At 43.8% G+C, this 20,176-nt stretch overlaps 1 protein-coding gene across 4 annotated transcripts in view; it reads left to right on the top strand.

The window, feature by feature from the left end:
- The window catches only part of LOC121314887 (DEP domain-containing mTOR-interacting protein-like), a 76,797-nt gene that overhangs the window by 16,357 nt on the left and 40,264 nt on the right, over window positions 1-20,176 (top strand). For 3 of the 4 annotated variants that reach the window (XM_041248624.1, XM_041248625.1, XM_041248626.1), the window contains 4 exons: window positions 3,608-3,739; window positions 4,388-4,566; window positions 5,312-5,435; window positions 16,596-16,774. In XM_041248624.1, coding sequence (XP_041104558.1) covers window positions 3,608-3,739; window positions 4,388-4,566; window positions 5,312-5,435; window positions 16,596-16,774 — 614 coding nt within the window. The remainder of the gene's footprint in view (window positions 1-3,607; window positions 3,740-4,387; window positions 4,567-5,311; window positions 5,436-16,595; window positions 16,775-20,176) is intronic. The other variant, XM_041248627.1, reaches the window with a different exon arrangement.

Here is a 20,176-nt window from a genome sequence, read left to right as displayed (position 1 = left end):
GAGGGCTCGATGAGCGCTATTTAATTGAAGAGGAAAAAGTGGATAGGAAAGCAAATCTCAATCTCGTGATCGGGAACCTTGGTGACTGAAGGCTGGTCGGATGACCCCTGAGACCTGGAAAATGTAGTGTTAGTCCCCTACTCGCAGGAGAGCCAAGGCGGGGGTTTGGATGCGGATGCAAACCCACAGGGTGGAGGAGAATGTCCCTTACATGACAAGACCGAAAGTACTTGTGATAAAGGCCTTGAAGGAGGAAAATAATATAAAGAGAGGCCCATATGATTACGCAGCAGTGTTACTTAGAGCGGGCTTACATAATTACAAAGTTTGAGAGAGTAGAGGAACTAAAGGTCAGGTATAGATGAAAACATAGCAGAATAGCGCACATAATGCAAAAGGTAAAATGATTGTGGCCGGGGGTCCTGCTGGCTAGAGAGCTTGAATGGCAGATGCCTGACAAGCTAGGTGAAGAGTGATCAGTACACCCGCCCCCCAGAGTATGGATCTCCGGCTCCGGGAAGAAGACTGTGCCCTGCACAACATTATAGAATAGAAGACAAATAGGACAGCATAGAATAGAAGACAAACAGGACATAGTAAGATTAGTAAGACAACCTAGAAGAAAGCCATCCGCACAGTGGAGAGGAAAAAACACCTATATATTTTCTTTTTACTTTTTTAAGGTGGAAACCTCTGGTAGTCCCGGCAGAGAGGATGCCCCTACTCCGGGCAAGCTAGCTAGGGATTGCTGGGCTTAGACAATGTCTGATGCTGAAGTTCGAATGTACTGCTGATGAAGTGCAGTGACCAAGTTTTAATAGTATGTTGATTTAGTCCTGCTCTCACAGCTGAAGTTGCAGCTCTGATTCTACAGGAGTGAGGAGTGAAGAATTGCTGCGGCAGACATGCTTTAGTTGTGAGAGACGACATATGAAATGAAAACCAGTTCCTAGTGACAATGTTCCTTGAGCAGTCGGTGAACAGTGGATTAGAGTGACTGGGTTTCTTGAGAGTGATGAGTTTTGCTAAACAACTGTAGGGGCAAAGGGGAGAGTTCTTCGTTGATAACTGAATGCATTCCAGAACGAAGTTGATTGGTTTTTGGTGTCCTCAAAAACAGTAGGAAGTGGTGGTCTTGATTGCAGGAGAGGTTGCTCACTCTGATTCCTGAAACTAGGAAGCTAGAAAAGGATGCGACCGTGAACTCTGCGCATCTTAGAAACCCGAAGGAGGCAGTTATACAGATTGCTTCGATTATGATGTCGTCTGCTGGACTGAAGCATCCGTGATAGAGGATGAAAACCTTCTTAAGGAGAATGTCCGTCGTGATCGTCATCCTGATAGGAGAAGTAGGTAGGAGAGACTTCTTGATTCTGCGGAGAGTCAGGCAGGCTGCAGGCAGTCAAAGGAGGGTGGGTGCTGGGATGCACTAGAGTCGGTAATCGTATTGAATACCAGACAGATAAGATCTAATGGTAGTGGGTGACAGCTGGAGGATGTCCCAGAGGTGCACGAATAGCTACGTGTATCTACCCCTATCAGATTAATCCTCGAGTTTGAAAAAGACGGCATAATGAACAGGCCAACCTTAAATCCTTTATCCACTTCAGCTTGAATTAGTAAATTGACAACCTATGGTTCAGATGTTGAAGTATGCAGGTTCTTGCACTTGTCCAATAGAAAAGCCAAATTGGAGACCGTTAATTGGATATTTGACAAAGCTGCGGTCATTGTGATTATATAGGGCATCCGTCAGGGCTGGGATGTTGACTGGAGTTGGTACTGTAAGCAGTGCCTGTACTGTGGACCTCAGTCCTGATGTTACTGTCGTTTTGTTGGACAGGTCGCGTGCGAAGGTCTGTCATGAAAACTTTATGACTCTTCCTTTATGGCTCTTGGTTGATGATGATAGGGGGACTGAAGCATGAATCGGGTTTATTGAAATGACTCTGCGTCTAGTTAAAGATGAGTGTGCTTGGTAATACCTTGAATAAGAAGCAGCTTTTGGGCACAAGGTTGTTGAGTAGTGCGCAGTAGGGCAGCAGACTCCTTAGGTGTTAGCTCTTAATCCGCTGAAGATCCTGCTGAACAGGTCCATATCTGGTTCCGCCCAGTTAACAATGACATTGTCAATTTCGAGAACTGATGCAACTTTGGCTGAAAAGCTCTTATGATATTCGTAGAATATTGCCCTCCCTCATATCTGACTGGCAGTTCTGTGAGATACTGGTCTAATTCCTGGTGGTGGTTTGGATAGGCTGAACTTAATGTGTCCCTGATGATCAAGAAAGCTATAATGAATTAGCCAATTGATAAGTTCTTTAGCAGAAGAGGATCGACGCAATCAGCCTAGGAATTTAGAGGACACAATTAATATAGAAACTAAATTTACGTCCTTAGCCTTGATGAACTGTCATCTGATTTGACGGGACACATTTTGGTGGCGGATAGCTGAAGACGGCTGAGAGGTAGATGTTGAAGCCAGGTTGAAGTGGGTAGTGGCTTCTGGATCTGGTTGCGGGAGGCTTATTGGGGGTGCTGGGATGGTGGCTGCAGCTGGCCGTCCCTCGATCATGTCAAACCTTGCTTTTATATCTGATACCACTTCTACCAGCGGCTTAAGTCCCTTCATGTCCTCAAATATCTCCTCGTGGGTGGCTGGCATGGAAGCAGCAGTTGAGATCAGTGACCTCGGGAGACTGTGATGATGCTGGGCGCAGGTCCTGGTAGCGGGAGGTGGAGGGAAAATCGGTTCTGCCGACATTGCCTCACACAGCTGCAGGAACATGGTGCTGCGATCTGACCAAGCTGGGATAGCCATATCTTTATCAAACAGCACCTTCAGGATCTTGTTATTTGGCCAGTCCTTGTAGTAAAGGCGTTCTTCTGTAGCAGGCTGGGTGCAGCTGTCTTCCCACGGCGAGTTTGGTGCGCCGATATCAGGGAAGGATAAGGGCAGTCCTCCTCATTGGAAGGAGAGGAAGCACCGGCTGTTGAAACCATTTCCCATGCAAACAATATAGAGGGGTAATCCAAGAGAACAGTCGAAGGTCCGTAAGCAAAGGTAGTTCCAAGGTAGTCGTCAGCCAGAAATGAGTAGGGATAATCCAAGGAGAATAAATGATAAGCAAAACGGTCAAACCAGGTACAAAACAAGAGTAATCACAAGGAATCGGCAGCAAACAAACAAAGCTCAAAAGGGAGAGATAGAAATAGGAATGTTTTATAGAGTCAGGATAGCTTGGTTAACAAATCAGGTGACAGCACATCACGAAATTGATTGATGTGCTTGTAGAGATCGAGTTACAGATAGAGAAAAGAAGGAGAAGATAAGTCTCACCTTCTCTCCTTGAAATTCAACCTAAAGGTTAACACTTAAACTTTTTTGAGTTAGCACAGAGCTCACAGTGACTGCCAGTGAACACGTGTGATTGAAAATTCCTGGAGGTGCGGTCAAATTGAGCTCAGTCTAACAGCATCCCTCCCTCTGTTTGCCTGTCATTAACCAATGATACATTATGTCTTTCTTGTGGCTTAGTGCTGGGAGGTGCACAGTAAAAAGAATGGCAACAGTAATACATTATGATAATAAGTCATTTTCTCACAGGACAAGATTAGACAGAATTCAGTTGAATTGTGACAGAACGGGCCAGCTGATGCTGAGCAAGTTTGTGAATGGGTTGGAGATCACAGATGTGCTGGTGTTCACGGACACCGGCGGCAATGACAGGTTTTTCCTGTAAGTTTTTTTAAGTTTGAGAGACATTGTGACAAGTGGCTTTGGGCACTGAGCATATTTGGGCATATTTGTTCAATTATAGTAACAAAATATGTATAATAGCCTATATGACCAGTGATTAAGACATTAGAAGAAATGTTTGTTTAATGCCCTTAGCCTACTTGATTTTGTGTGAGATAGAAAACAAACATAAGGGTGGATTAAATCCAATTATTTAGCTCCACAAAAGGTGACATGATGTCAAACCCCATATTTATGACCTCTTTCCCTGTTTTTGGCTGAAGGTAGAGTTCTGATGAAATGTTACACATTAACCAAAGGACAGATGCATATTCTGTCACACCAGCATTCTTTAAACAGGATGACAACAGCATGTTACAGCATATACACCGAGAAAAATCTATTATGGTATTTTGACTTTAAAGATGAATGGGTAATGTCTTCTACATATATCTGGAAGGTCCAACGTCAAAAAACATGCCAGCAGTTTTAGTTATGGGCCTGTGAAGAGATGCCAGCCTCAATTCAATTCAATACTTGGGAGTATGACGATGAAATCTGAGTTGCAGTTATGTGGAATTATTTTGAAAGTGTCTTTCTCTTACTTGGATCTTTTTAACCTGTGCTTTGTCATCCTGTCTCCAATAGACTCCGACTTCATGAAGAAAAAGTAATCAAAGATCGTCGACACCATCTCAGGACCTACCCCAACTGCTTTGTAGCTAAGGAACTGATCGACTGGCTGATCGATCACAAGGAAGCTTCAGACAGAGAAACTGCAATCAAGCTTATGCAAAAGTTATTGGACCAGAGCATCATTCATCATGGTAGGTTTTTATTGGGGTGATTTTGGTGATGAATCATTATGTTGGGGGAGGACTAGTTTTATTTGAGCTATTGGTCAGTTACCTATTTAAAAAAAGTAAATGATGGAAGTTTAATTCAAAACAGGCAACTATGAGGTTTACTGTAATATAAACATAATTAGCTTGTTTATTTACAAGACAGGTCCTGCTGAGGTGAGTGTGATAATTGAGATGTGTGACATACACTACAGGTGCATACAAACAGTATTCTGAATAACATTCAGTATACAATATTCTAAAAACGTAGCCTTGCGTTGCATGCTTTGTGTAATATACAGCTCTTGTACACTACCCTAGCAAAGATATACATTATTCTAACACTGTACACAGAAGTCTTCAGCAATAGGATATCCACACAGCAAATATGAGATTTTTGTATTTTCATAAAACATAAAACAAATCTTTGTACTTATACTGTTTATGATACTCCTCTTGGAAAAGCAACCAGTACTTTTTACTTTGACCTGTGACCTAATATGGGGTCATGTGACTTGTTTGTTTCTGGGATAATAAAGCCCAAACGCTTTTGAGGTTTTGGCTTCATACTTGATATACCGTATATCTTTATTCTATAATTCCCAAGCACAAATGTAGTCTTGGTTGTTACATATGAACATCGTGTGTGTGTTTTTGTTTGTAACTTCATGACAAGGGGAAGACTGTGTTTTTGTGTACACTCTGAAATGTATTATTTGTTTTCTTTCAGTTTGCGATGAGCACAAGGAATTCAAAGATGTCAAACTTTTCTACCGCTTCAGGAAAGATGACGGGACCTTCCCATTGGATAATGAGGCAAAGGTTTTCATGAGAGGTCAAAGGTTATTTGAAAAGTATGTAATCTTTTGTTTCTAGCTTCTCTTGAAATTGTACAGTTCATTATCTCCATATAGTATAAAGGGTTTTTGACTAACAATGTAAAAGGGATATTGTATCATAATGTAATAATCAGAAAGCAATCAGTAAGAGAAGTATACATGGACTTCATAAAATGTATACAACTGCATTCTTAAATAATGTTTCTGAACACTTTTTATCTAATATAAACAATATTATTATAATATATGTATATAGCTGCATGGTGAGTAATTGGTAAATGTACATATCCCACTTTTTCAGAAAAAGAACAAAATACATAGAAATGTTCAGCTGATTTACTTTTGATTTACTGGGCTGTGTTTGGGTGAGTTTGTCCTCCCCTCACTGTATATTTTGTCTCTTTTGATTTACTGGGCTGTGTTAGTGTGAGTTTTTACTCCCCTCACTGTATATTTTGTCTCTTTTGATTTACTGGGCTGTGTTAGTGTGAGTTTTTACTCCCCTCACTGTATATTTTGTCTCTTTTGATTTACTGGGCTGTGTTTGGGTGAGTTTGTACTCCCCTCACTGTATATTTTGTCTCTTTTGATTTACTGGGCTGTGTTTGGATGAATTTGTACTCCCCTGTGGGAGGGTAGTGGGTGGAGCTTTTGGGAAGGACCAGAAATGACAGCACACAGGAGCCGGAAATGGAGATTAGTCCTTAGAGCCCTGTATCATCAATGGTATCAGGGCAGGGTTTTATTTTACAAAAACAATAAAAATAGAACAGTCCAGTATTGCAAAAAATAAACAAGAAAACCACCTGGAATACCAGCAATGGTAAACTCAGGTTTGAAATAAAAAGAGTAAACAAAAATGTCACGGTTACAAAATAAATAACAACAAAGGAAGCACTGGGTTTCGTTGTGGTACTGCGGTGGGTTTCCTCTCACCGCTTCTTAGCTCCCTTTCACAGATTAATGGCCAGTCCTCGGTTCCTCACTCCAGTAATCCAACAGTGTCCAAGATTTTCAAGCTTCTGTGAATAACAGCAGTGAATGAAAGCAACAAAGCAAGCACAGCATGTGTTTTCAGTTCAGCCCAGAGAGCGCGAATGGCAAAACCATACTGCTTAAATACTGCCAAGTCCCACCCCTGCAATCAGCACGCTGCCCCACGTCAGCCAATCAACGAGAACAGCACAGCTGATTGCAATGATGGGACCCGACGGCCGCATGGTTCTACCTTGGGCCAAGATGGCTGCCTGACCCGGAACTTCCTGCATGGTCAGAGTTCAGCCTCCTGATCCAATCACGGTCAACCCTACACAGCGCTGCCGGTGGTCGGGAGGGCAAATTACGACAGGGACTCCTTCCAGTCCTGTCACACATCCCCCCCCTCAGAGTGGAGCCATAGGCACACTCGGCCAACCCTAACTCCCCTAAATCACCACCCTCCCTTGAAAAAAAATCAGCATTTTGATGCTCCTTACCCGAACGATGTTTAACAGTGAAGTTAAAGGGTTGCAGCGCCAGACTCCACCGAGTAATCCGGGCGTTCGTGTCCCTCATCATGTTTAGCCACTTAAGAGGAGCGTGATCTGTGACAAGAGTGAAGGACCGCCCCAGGAGATAATATCGAAGAGAGTTCATGGCCCATTTAATGGCCAGGCACTCCTTCTCAATAACTGAGTAGTTGCGCTCCCTCTGAGCCATTTTCCTGCTAATGTATAGCACGGGGTGCTCTACCCCATCGATCTCCTGGGACAAGACTGCCCCCAGACCGACATCCGAGGCATCTGTCTGGAGGATGAATTCCCTGTCGAAATCTGGTGACACTAGTGCAGGGGCTTGGCAAAGTATCCGCTTTATCATGTCAAATGCTTCCTGACACTCATCTGACCATTTTACAGTGTTTGGGGCGCTCTTCTTAGTTAGGTCAATCAAGGGGCTAACAATGGTGGAAAACTCGGGGATAAAACGGCGATAATAGCCTGCCAGCCCCAAAAGTGACCTCACTTGAGCCTTGGTTCGTGGAACCGGAGTGTCCACCAAGGCCTGGACCTTGGAAGCCACTGGTTTTACCCGACCATTACCCATGCTAAATCCAAGATATTGGGTCTCTTGTTTGCCAAACGCGCATTTACCTAGGTTGACTGTTAGCCCCGCCTCCCTTAGAGACTGCAGGACAGCCGCCAATCTATCAAGGTGCTCCTTCCAGGTAGAGCTAAAAATAACCACGTCATCAATATACGCTGCCGCATACTGATGATGGGGACATAACACCTTGTCCATCAGTCTCTGGAAGGTAGCCGGGGCCCCATGCAACCCAAAGGGCATGGTCTTGAAATGAAACAAGCCATCCGGGGTAGCAAATGCGGTTTTCTCCTTGGAGCTGGGTGTTAATGGGATCTGCCAATATCCCTTCGTCAGGTCCAGAGTGGACAAGAACCTCGCCTTACCCAGTCTGTCAAGGAGCTCATCCACTCGAGGCATGGGGTACGCATCGAACTTGGAGATAGCGTTCACCTTTCTAAAGTCCACACAGAAACGAGTGGAGCCATCCTTCTTAGGTACCATTACCACAGGACTACACCACTCGCTCTGGGAAGGTTGCACTACTCCCAGCTCGAGCATACTGGCCACTTCCCGGCGCATTACACCCCGCCGACTTTCCGGGATCCGGTAAGGCCTCTGACGCACTCGAACACCTGGCGGAGTAATAATGGCATGTTCAATAATGTCAGTTCTACCGGGCAACTCAGAAAAAACATCACTGAATTCCTCAATTAGTTGGCCCAGCTCCTGTTTCTGACAGGGAAGTAACTGTTTCCCCATTGAAATCTTAGTTGTTTGACCAAGTGGCCCCACCTCAGGACCAAAATCCTCTTCGGGGATATCATTAGCAATAAACAGGGCCTCTCTGTCTCTCCAAGGTTTTAACAAATTTACATGATAAATTTGAAGTGGTTTTCGATGGTCCGGCTGCCTGATTTCATAATTGACTCTCCCTATAGCTCGAACCACCTCATAAGGCCCTTGCCACTTGGCAAACAACTTAGACTCAGCTGTGGGAAGAAGCAGCAGTACCTTATCCCCAGTTCGAAAAGTCCGAATTCGTGCTTTTTGATTGTACTGCTGCTGCTGCTGATGCTGAGCATTGCGCAGGTTCTCTTGAGCCAAACGACCGACTAATTCCAAGCGATCTCGTAGCAGTAGTACATATTTGACTACATTTTTAGACGTAGAGGTTTGGTCCTCCCACCCTTCTCGCACGAGATCGAGAATGCCTCGGGGTTGTCTCCCATACAGCAGCTCAAACGGGGAGAACCCAGTTGAGCTCTGTGGCACCTCTCTCACTGCGAACATCAGGAAGGGAAGGAGTTTTGCCCAATGTTTTTGTTCCTGGTTCACAAATCGCCTCAGCATCTGCTTCAGGGTCTGATTAAACCTTTCCACCAGGCCATCTGTCTGCGGATGGTACACAGAGGTCCTGATGGGATGGATTTTCAAAATTTTGTAAACTTCTTTGAGGGTATCGGACATGAAGTTAGTTCCTTGATCTGTCAGAATCTCTTTGGGCACCCCTACTCTAGCAATAATCTTAACTAGTTCTTTAGCAATGGCGACAGCACTAGTGGAGCGCAGTGGCACCACCGCTGGATATCGAGTGGCATAATCCACCATTACTAAAATGTGCGTATATCCAGAGTCGGCGGGCTGCACTGGGCCCACTATGTCCATTGCTGTGCGATCGAAGGGAGTACAAACCAGGGGCAGTGGGACCAGCGGGGCCGGGCGAACCCGTCCCGGCGCTACTCTCTGACAATCGGGACACTCCGCTACATATTTCCTCACATCCATGTGGAGTCCCAGCCAATAAAACCGGGCCAGTATTCGTTCCAAGGTCTTTTCCCGCCCCAGGTGGCCAGAAAAGGGAATATCATGTGCCAACCTCATGACCTCCCGACGGAAAGACCCCGGAACCAATAACTGGGTTACAGGCTGTCCTGTGCCCAGGGCTTGGGATACCCTATACAGCAAATGCCCCATCACGATGAAGTGAGGAAATGTGAGCGGCCCGCAGCCTTCAACTTCCTTCCCCTCGACAGACCGAACCTGCCCCCGGATGTGCACCAGAGTGGGGTCGTTACTTTGCTCCCACTCCAGGTCCACACTCCGGTCCCAGAATTGCGGTATGCCGAGCGGGGCCTCAGTAGCTTCTGCTCTAGGGATCTCAGTAACCCGCTTCCGCTGGTCACACTGGACACCCACACCCTTCTGTGTTCGTTTGACAGGCAAAGCAGATTCCCCCACCAATCCCCAGCCTTGTCTCATTAATGCCCCCTCAAGTTTCTCAGCCCTCCGCTCTCTTTTAGTTTTACGGGGCCAGAACCTGGAAGTAAATATGTCGGCCTGCAAGGGAACGATCCGGCCAATTGGATCCCCCGTTGCGACCACCCCTTCTACAATGGGTGGCCGAGCCGCATTGACCTTAACTTCTGAATAGTAAGGCCAATCTCGACCCAAAATCACTGGGTATGGCACCTTTTTAGCGACGGCCACGACTACATGGCACGTCCGACTTTCCACAGTCATTCTAACTTTAGTGGTAGGATATGCCTTGGTTTCTCCATGAATACACGAGATGGTCACAGACCCCTGTGGCCGCCAAGGCGTACCCTCCAAGAGAGCAGACCGAATTATAGTGTGACTACACCCTGAGTCCACTAATGCGTGGGTACTCATATTACCAACATCTACATTAATAATGCAAGGCCCCTCCCGACCCCTTCCCCTGTACTCACCACCCTCTGCAGCCGGACATCACAAGGCCACGTCACACTCCATCGCGATGGGACAGAATCTCGCGATGTGCCCCACCTCGTAGCACCGGAAGCAGGTAGGGGAAGGCGGCGCTGTGGGAGACGGCTGTTTGTCCCTTGGTCCACTAGGGGGGGTCCAAGGATTCTCTCTAGCCCAGCTGGGAGCTAACCTCTGTCTCCACTTTGGAGGAGAGGTGCTCAAAGGGACGGGGAAAACTGAAGGCCTCATTGCAGTCTTTGGGTGTGCTGGCGAAGGCCGATGCCTCACTGGAGCTGGACTGGGGTCCACCCGAAGCAGTGCGTCCTCGAAGGCCTCCGCCAGCTCGACGGCCGTGTCCATCGTCTCGGGACTGTGGCGAGCGACCCAGGCTCGAGTCTCTGGTTCCAACACCTCCAGGAACTGGTCGACCGCCACAGACTCCATGATTTGTTGGGTGGTCCGTTCAGTGGGACGCAGCCAGCGGGTCAGATGGTCCCAGAGTTGCTGGGCCATGATGCGAGGCCGGGTTCCCTCCAGCCGCTTGTAACTCCAGAAACGCCGGCAATGCGTCTCCGGGGTGATATTAAGGCGCCGGAGGATAGCTGTCTTCACCTGGGAGTAATCTTCCGCCGCCACGTTGCTCAGAGCCTGGTATGCTGCCTGCGCTTCACCAGTTAGACAGGGGGCTAGTTGGGCTGCCCAGCATCCGGCTGGCCACCCTGACACTGTAGCCATCCGCTCAAATGTGGTCAGGAAGGCCTCCGGGTCATCTTCTGGGGTCATCTTTTGCAGACGGATTTTGGGCATTGGCAGCACTGGTCCAGCTGCTACGACCGGGACCTGAGCTTGGGCTTGGGCCACTACCAGGTTCTGAATGGCCAGACACATGGCCGCCATCTTGTCAGCCATCGCAGTCATGTGGGCTGTACGCTCAGCATCCCTCTGAGCATCCCGTTCTTCCCGACGCCGCTCTATACCATCACGGTGTCTCTCCTGATCCTCCAGAACGGCTTGCAGGGTGTGCCGGTCCATGCTCATCCCACTTCTGACACCACCTGTGGGAGGGTAGTGGGTGGAGCTTTTGGGAAGGACCAGAAATGACAGCACACAGGAGCCGGAAATGGAGATTAGTCCTTAGAGCCCTGTATCATCAATGGTATCAGGGCAGGGTTTTATTTTACAAAAACAATAAAAATAGAACAGTCCAGTATTGCAAAAAATAAACAAGAAAACCACCTGGAATACCAGCAATGGTAAACTCAGGTTTGAAATAAAAAGAGTAAACAAAAATGTCACGGTTACAAAATAAATAACAACAAAGGAAGCACTGGGTTTCGTTGTGGTACTGCGGTGGGTTTCCTCTCACCGCTTCTTAGCTCCCTTTCACAGATTAATGGCCAGTCCTCGGTTCCTCACTCCAGTAATCCAACAGTGTCCAAGATTTTCAAGCTTCTGTGAATAACAGCAGTGAATGAAAGCAACAAAGCAAGCACAGCATGTGTTTTCAGTTCAGCCCAGAGAGCGCGAATGGCAAAACCATACTGCTTAAATACTGCCAAGTCCCACCCCTGCAATCAGCACGCTGCCCCACATCAGCCAATCAACGAGAACAGCACAGCTGATTGCAATGATGGGACCCGACGGCCGCATGGTTCTACCTTGGGCCAAGATGGCTGCCTGACCCGGAACTTCCTGCATGGTCAGAGTTCAGCCTCCTGATCCAATCACGGTCAACCCTACACAGCGCTGCCGGTGGTCGGGAGGGCAAATTACGACAGGGACTCCTTCCAGTCCTGTCACAACCCCTCACTGTATATTTTGTCTCTTTTGATTTACTGGGCTGTGTTTGGGTGAGTTTGTACTCCCCTCACTGTATATTTTAAGCAGTTGTTTAATAAGTGCTTTGAAAGTATCAGAATCTGTTCTACTTTCTACAGGTAGCAGAGGTAGGTCAGTGTGACATTTACATTTTATTTATTCTGTTAAAAATGTTGTTTTATTTTGTTTTATTACAGATACACATTAATAAAATAACTTACATGGATGTATAGAAATAAAAACAAAAGTATACATCATGTTATAACTGAAAACATTTTTTTTTATTAAACATTATCCGCCTTTTTAATTTATTTTTTTAAACATTTTTACATAAACAGACCTATCACAGAAAAATAATTTATTTACCATAGTTTCTCATTAGCGGCAGTAACGGTAACGTACAGTCCCCCACTCTTTTTAATGAACTGCCTATTTACAGTAAATACTGCCCATGCCCTCTATAAAAATAAATAAGATATATTATATATATATATATATATATATATATATATATATATATATATATATATATATATATATACACACACACACACACACACACACACACACACACACACACATTAGGAATTGTATTTCAATCCCATTGCACTGAAGAAGGGCTCCAGTATACAACAAGCTTAGAGTTTCTCAGTATTTAAACACTAAGTAAAGCAGATTCATGCATTCAATTAATTGAAAACCAAAACATCATTTGCTCCAGTTCAATGTTTGCACCACTTGAAATAAAACAAAGAATTTGCATACTAATACAAAATACAGTACAAGCAAATGTTTTTATTTTGTTTTATATGTTGCATTTCATTTCTTATTTGTGAAAAACACAGGCTCTATTTATATCCCTTGGCGGGGGATATTGAGAAACTCAGAGCCAGGTTTGGTGTGATCTCCATGCAAAATATCACATGCTTCCTTGTATTCAGATGTTGTTGTGAGCCCCTTCCAGCTGTTGCTGCCACCACATTTATTAAGAAGCATGTTATCAATCTGCCTGTTGGCTAAGATCAGCCTTGCACACATGGTCCTTGGGTGGCATTCCATTTGGCTGGAGATGCTGGAGTGATGTTGCCATCCAAGGAATTAAAACTGAACTGGCAGATTACGCAGCTCAACAGCATTTTAGCAGACTGGGCATCCATAGTCTCTCTCCTTTAAATTACTGTTCTGTGTTGTTTCTTGTGGATTTTGATATGCACTATAGTATCATAATAGTATACATAGAAGTCCTCAGGAATATCAAATCCAAAGAGCAAATATGTGGATTAAAAATCATATATATATTTTTAATGTGTACCAATTTAAGATAGAACTACTGGTAATACAGCTTTTTATTTATTTATTTTTACCAGATCCATGCAGTACCTTGACTACAACGTATCAATGTATTTAATGTATGCTCTTGGTTAACTCTGTCAAAACACTCAAATAAATCAAGTGCAATAATAAAACAGATCACAGAACAAGTAAACAGAACATGCCAACATTTATATACACAAAACTGTGTTTCTCTGCAGAATTTTTTTGCTAAATTCATCTTCTTTAACATTTCAATGTACTTATGAGGACTTTATTAATAACACAGTTATCATTAACCAGTTGGAAGTAATTCAGTGAAATTATTTGTTTATTTAGCAGATGCCTTTATTCAAGGCGATTTGCAGAGACCAGGGTATGTGAACTATACATCAGCTGCAAAGTCACTTACAACAACGTCTCACCCGAAAGACAAAGCACAAGGAGGTGACTTGCTTAGGGTCACACAGAGAGTCAGTGAGTGAGCTGGGAACCTCCTGGTTAGAAGCCCTTTCTTTAACCACTGGACCACGCTGTATGACAGCATTTTTGACATTTTGAGTCTGGTTGGTTGAACAATTCAGCTTAATGAATTTGATTAGCAAATCTACCTTTTGAACAATGTCTTTTTCGCACCTATTTAGTCCAGCCTTAATAATATTATAGTCCGGAAAGTTACTACTCTTGATGCTCTGGGACCCCTCTCTTGGGCTGTAGACGTTCAGGCTCCTGCCCCTCAGGCTGTGGAGGTGAAACCAGCACAGACTCCTCCCTCTTGGGTGGTGGACGCACAGACTCCACCCTTTTTGGCTGCGGAGCTGTGTCACAAAGACGGCCGAAGTGGGCAGCGTCAGAACGGACTAATACTAAACAAAAAATACGGTGAGCAGATATTTTACTGTTCTTATTATAATTACAATTACTACCTCCGTCTCCTATCCCGTTCTCCACTCACCGAACACCCAACTGCGAGTGGGTGAAAACATGTTGTTTTCATGCAGCTGTACCAAGCCTCGATTGCTAATCAGTCATTCAATTGGAGTCTCGGTACAACTGCACGTGAATTAATAAAGTGCAATTCCCCGTGCTCACATATTACATTTTACTTGCACGTGAAGTGCTGTGCAATCCTTGTGCCTAAATACAAATACACATTTTAAACACTCGTGTTACACAGACCCGTTTATATCCCGTGTACCAATGACTATACACCAACATTAAACACACAACATATAACAGATAATATACACAGGGGCGGGCACTTTGTCACAAGCTGGCATTCGCTTCTGCCCCTTTCTGTGGGCTGGTCTCGGGGCCTTCAGGCAAAGTCACTCCTCCACATCCTCCACCTCTCCCCGATCGAGGGCCTTCAAAAAGAGAGGGTCTTCATAGGGGCAAACTTCCCAGAGGTGTACATACTCCATGCAAGAGGCGCGCCATGGAGCACCTCCTTCCTTCAACTCCTCCTGGCAATTACGCCATGGCTGCCTTTCTTCCTCCCAACCCATTTTTTTTTTAAATGAATTTTTCACACGCAGTATCCTTGGTCTGACGCTTGGAGGCGCTGTTATCCCGGTTCTGACACCATATGTAACAGGATGGCGTGTATGGTGACGTTAGACCCGGAAGAAACTGCCAGGTGAAATGTCAAAACAAAGAGATGAAACAAAATGGACTAACACTAAACAAACAGTGGACTAACAGACAAACAAACACGTTGAGTCAAGACAGTTCTAACTATTATTATTATTATTATTATTATTATTATTATTATTATTATTACAATTACCTCCATCTCCAATCCTGTTCTCCACTCACCGAACACACAACCCTGAGTGAGTGAAAACATGCTGCTTTTATGCAGCTGTACCAAGACTTGATTGCTAATCAATCATTCAGTTGGAGTCGCGGTACAATTGCACGTGAATTAATAAAGTGCAATTCCCCGTGCTCACATATTATTACTTTTTACTTGCACGTGAAGTGCTGTGCAATCCTCGTGCCTAAATACAAATATACATTTTAAACACAGACCTGTTTATATCCCGTGTACCAATGACTATACACCAACATTAACACACAACATACAACACAAAATACACACAGGAGCGAGCACTTTGCCACAGCGATACATGAATCTCTTTGTGGTCAGTAGTTGTAAGTCTACAGACGAAGGAAGTCTCTCTCTAATCTTTCTGTTATGTTTCTATGCAAAAATGATCTCTTATCCTCAGGATGCTCCTGGACTGTGTTCAATATTAAAAAATATTTTAATAAATTAAACTCAAGAAAAGCTAGCACAAATCCTAATCTTAAAATAATTTATGCTCAACAAGAATACAAATAAAGACACAAAATAAATGTAACAAGCAAGATTATATATACATTGTAAGTCTTGGCTTTGAGGTTTTTAACACTGCAGTTTTAGCAGTCTGACCCGTTCTGTGTGGCAGCATTCTCTCCCATTTATAATAGGACAGTGAAAAGAGCCTTTTTTGTGGTCACAGAGCTCCGGCACTACATGAATACAATGAAAGCTAGAATGTTCTGGGTGAAAGAATACAAATGTTGCTGCACGGGCAGAAACCCTTTCAGAATTGCTTGCTTTTAAACTTGATTGTGGCCTAACTTAAGCCAAGGAGCTATGTTATGTGTGCCTATTTGTTCCAAAGCAGTGTGCGTTTATACATGGCATGCTAACACATTCTTGATAATTTATTATTCTCTGTACTGTGAAGCAATTCTTTCCACAAATGGAGTAATGCAAAGCATGTAGTTGAGAAAACATGCCAATGCTTATTCACCTTGAACCATTTTATAATCTTTTTTTTTTTCTGAAACTATTTAAAATGCAGACAGAAAAGGGGTGTCCAACAAAGGAGTGACAAACTCAATGTGTACAGTTCTATTAACTCTCATAGACAGTATGTATTTTCCCATGGTCTGTTAACACTATGTAATCCACTTACTTTGTTAGGCCCAGTTTGCCAGAACATACTGATCAACACAATGTAAACACCATTTACATATTTTCCTAAAAGTGTTTCTGTATATTACCAATCAGACACATTTAAACTATTAGGGGACATGTAGGGGACACTTGCAAGTATTTAAGAAACTCTGCAAGCCATACAAATACAGTAATACTAAAACAATTTTTTAAAAAGTGTGTAAAGGGTCTCAGAATCTGCAAATATGATGCCAAAGGGTCAGGAATGCTGACTGGAGCTTTGTGTTTACTCGTTCCAAAACCAACAGGCTGATGAACACAGAAAACTCCCTGGTACAGACGAGAGAGGAGGAGTCCGTCCTGTTCGAGCGGACACTGCTAGGCTGCGAGTTTGTGGATTGGTTGATCCAGGAGGGAGAGGCTTCCACCCGAGAGGAAGCGGAGCAACTCTGCCGGCGGCTGCTGGAGCATGGCATTATCCAGCATGGTGAGGAATGAACCTCTATGTACTAAGCAGGGTTGGCATTTTTTTTTTTTTTTAAAACTGATTTTATTGAATCAGATTTTTTTATTTTAATCGATTTGATTGATTTTTTTTGTTTTAAATTGTGGATTTTTTTTTCATAGTACCATAGTTGTAGCACTACAGTACCTTGTGAATAACTACATACCAAGTTACTCGTGAATGCATAAATAAAGCAAATTATTTATCATTGTGGCATCCTCTAAATTTGAACTACATTATGTGAACTACAAGAATTTCGCGATGGAGTACGCCAGAGAAAAATACCCCTCACTCATCCCAGTCATTATTTTCTTTTACTTTTCTTTCTTTGATTTCCTCTTTCTGTGTCAGTACAAACACACACAGTTGTTACTTAGGACTACTTTGCTTTTTGTAGTGTGTTTAGTTGTTAAAGTTCCTGATTGCGTGTGGCAAAGTGGTTGGTAAGGGGAACAGGTGTAGCGGTGATGCGGTGCAGGAGTGATAAACAGACAACAGTGATTCAGTGAACAAGTGTTTATTTGTGCTGTTTCCAGGTCTGGCGACCGTCAAATAATAAATCCCCGGCAGTACACAACAATGTGTAAAGCGTGGGGATGGTGAAGAACACAGTACAGTCTCACACACAAACAAAGGCACGGTCACCAGTCCTGGGTGATATTCAAACGTGCAGGTGCTCTGTGCAGTGATGCTCCGGATAGTGCTTTACATGGCAACAGCTCCGGAGGTGTGCGTTAACTGTAGTGGTGCGAAAAAGACAGACAATTATAAACAAACAAAGACAACACACAACACGCAATACACTCTGAGAGCTCCTCTCTCAGTCCTTCTCTCCTCACGTTACCCAAACGAAGGAAAAGATCAGCGTTACCCTGGCCCCTATATGTAATCCCGCATGATATCTAGGTAAACGGTTGCAGCTGCCTTATTACTTGCAGCTGCCTCTCGTTTACCTTTCAAATCAATACGGTCTTACAACAGAGTCTCGCTTCTTTCCAGGCTGACCCACTTCCCTAACCCAGAAACGAACTGTCAGGCCAGCCCTTCCAGATACCTCTCCTCTCGTTCTTTAGCGCCCTCACAGGTCGGGGGGAAGATTCATCACCAGAACTCATGTTTCCGTCACATTGCAACACTAAATAAGCCTGGTTTCAGCGGGTCTTAACACAGAGCTCAGTTGTCTATCTGGGACCCCACTGCACTTCAGAATCGCTTCAGCGTATATGTTAATGATGGGGCAGGCACTCTATAAAGTTTTAGTTTATAGACAGTAAGAGTTTAAGATGTTTGTCATAATTAAAGGTTTATAAACTATATAAAATAGGTAGTAAATGAAAACATGATTTAAATCAATGATATATATTTTTTAAATGAAGTGATTTAAATCAGTGATTTAAATCAGCCAACTCTGGTACTACGTCTAACACACTTTTTCCACTGGCATAAGCAACCCCCGGCCCACACTTTGCACTGTGGTTCCACTGCCATTTTAGCAAGGTCGTCTGTTAAATGTATAACATGGACCAGGCTTTGTGCTGAAGCTTACTATTAATCATGTTAAATAAATGTAAAGAAAATGTAATGTAAAGAAATTCAAGTACGGAATCTCTTTTATCAGAATAATGATGTGTGGATGCTTGAACTTTCACCAAACCAACTCATGAATTCAGCTTGTGTCAAGTCCTGAATCATTTTTTTAAAATGTTGCACTGGTTGACTTAGAGTTGATAATCATTAAATACAGGAGGGGGTCTTTGGTGGGGGGGAGTGTAGGAGGGCACTGGGGACTCAGTAATGGCAGCATAGCACTACCTTTTTTAGTCACCAATTATTTTTATTATTTTCTCACAATTTAGAATATCCAGTTATTTTAAGGCTCAGCTCACAGCTACCAAACCCGCACTGACTTGGGAGCGGCAAAGACGAACACACGCTGTCCTCCGAAGCGTGTGCCATCAGCCGACCGCTTCTTTTCACACTGCAGACTCGCCATGCAGCCACGTCAGAGCTACAGTGTTGCAGGACAACTCAGCTCTGGGCAGCTTACAGGCAAGCCCGCAGGTGTCTGGCCACACTACAGGGGTCGCTGGTGTGTGGTGAGGTGAGGACACTTTGACTGACCTAAGCCCCACCGCCCGGGGCGGTGCTCGGCCAATTGTGCGCCACCCCCTGGGAGCTCCCGTCCACGGTCAGCAGGTGAATAGCCTGGATTCGAACCGGCGACGTCCAGGCTATAGGGCACATCCTGCACTCCATGCAGAACTCGGGAGCCCAGCACTACCTTTTTAAAACTAAATGAACATTTGGCACCAAAGCAATCACAAACCCCAGAAACATATATAGTAAATGTCAGTGAAATGTATAGAATAATTTAATTAACTTTACCAGTTTATGCTTTCTCCAGTGTTAGGTCTTGTGTTACTGATGAAACTGAATCTAAAACATTTCCTATGGGACTGTAAAGGCCTGCTGGCATGTGCATGAATAGCTTTTTCTAGGTCAGAAACCAATTTCACTCACAATCCAGACTCCCTGGAAACCTTCACTGTTCAGAGAAATTTGCATATTAAAGATCTCCTGATCTGCCATTTGTAAAATGTGAATGATGCCTGAACTTGGCTTGAACCGTGATGCACTGGGGGGAGTTAGACCACCCCTTTGCAGCAACTGTGGAAAACTTTAAAGTTTAAAGTTTAATTTCACTTGTATTTACTCTTTGGCTGCCACTGTTTAATTTTTGTTTATTAAAGAAATGCAGGGGGTCTTGAATTGAGGTTGTATTTTCGTGAGAAGAAAGTAGGATGTGTTTCCCTTCATAAGTACAAATAAAAGTCCTTCTAACTACCACTTGTCTTATTTTGATAATAAATATGTATAGGAATTAAACTACTGTACATATCTGAATTTGTTAAGATATGCTATTCTACATACATGTTACAGATACCTATGATAAGTGATTTAGATCCTTAGCAGGGAATATGTATGTTACAGACCATGTTATTTTTCAGAAATAGTTGACGTTTGTAATAATTTGGGGACATATTACTTAAGTACAGATGTTTAGAGTAAAAATAAAATAACGAAACCGTGAGAAACATTAAAGCAGAACCCATTCATTGCTTTTTGATTACAAAAGGATTTGTTAACATTTTCCTTCAGAATCCAAAAGTTTTATCCACGAGGGATGAGGGGGCCCTTAAACAAAGGAAGCAACAGCTAGTGCTGTCATACACCCCAAATCTATTGACGATGCAGCAATTCTTTTTGAGAAACGAGGTTTGTATCCTTTAAGTAATTGAGATTGGGTAAGAAGGCACAAAGTTAAGCCAAATATCCTCTATGCTATTATTCCATATAGCACATATCATTAGAACATACCAATAA

This window comes from Polyodon spathula, chromosome 4 (genome assembly GCF_017654505.1).
Source record: "Polyodon spathula isolate WHYD16114869_AA chromosome 4, ASM1765450v1, whole genome shotgun sequence".
In the NCBI taxonomy this organism is placed as follows: Eukaryota; Metazoa; Chordata; class Actinopteri; order Acipenseriformes; family Polyodontidae; genus Polyodon; species Polyodon spathula.
Note: the sequence above shows the minus strand (reverse complement) of the source record. Positions and strands in the feature narration are given on the sequence as shown.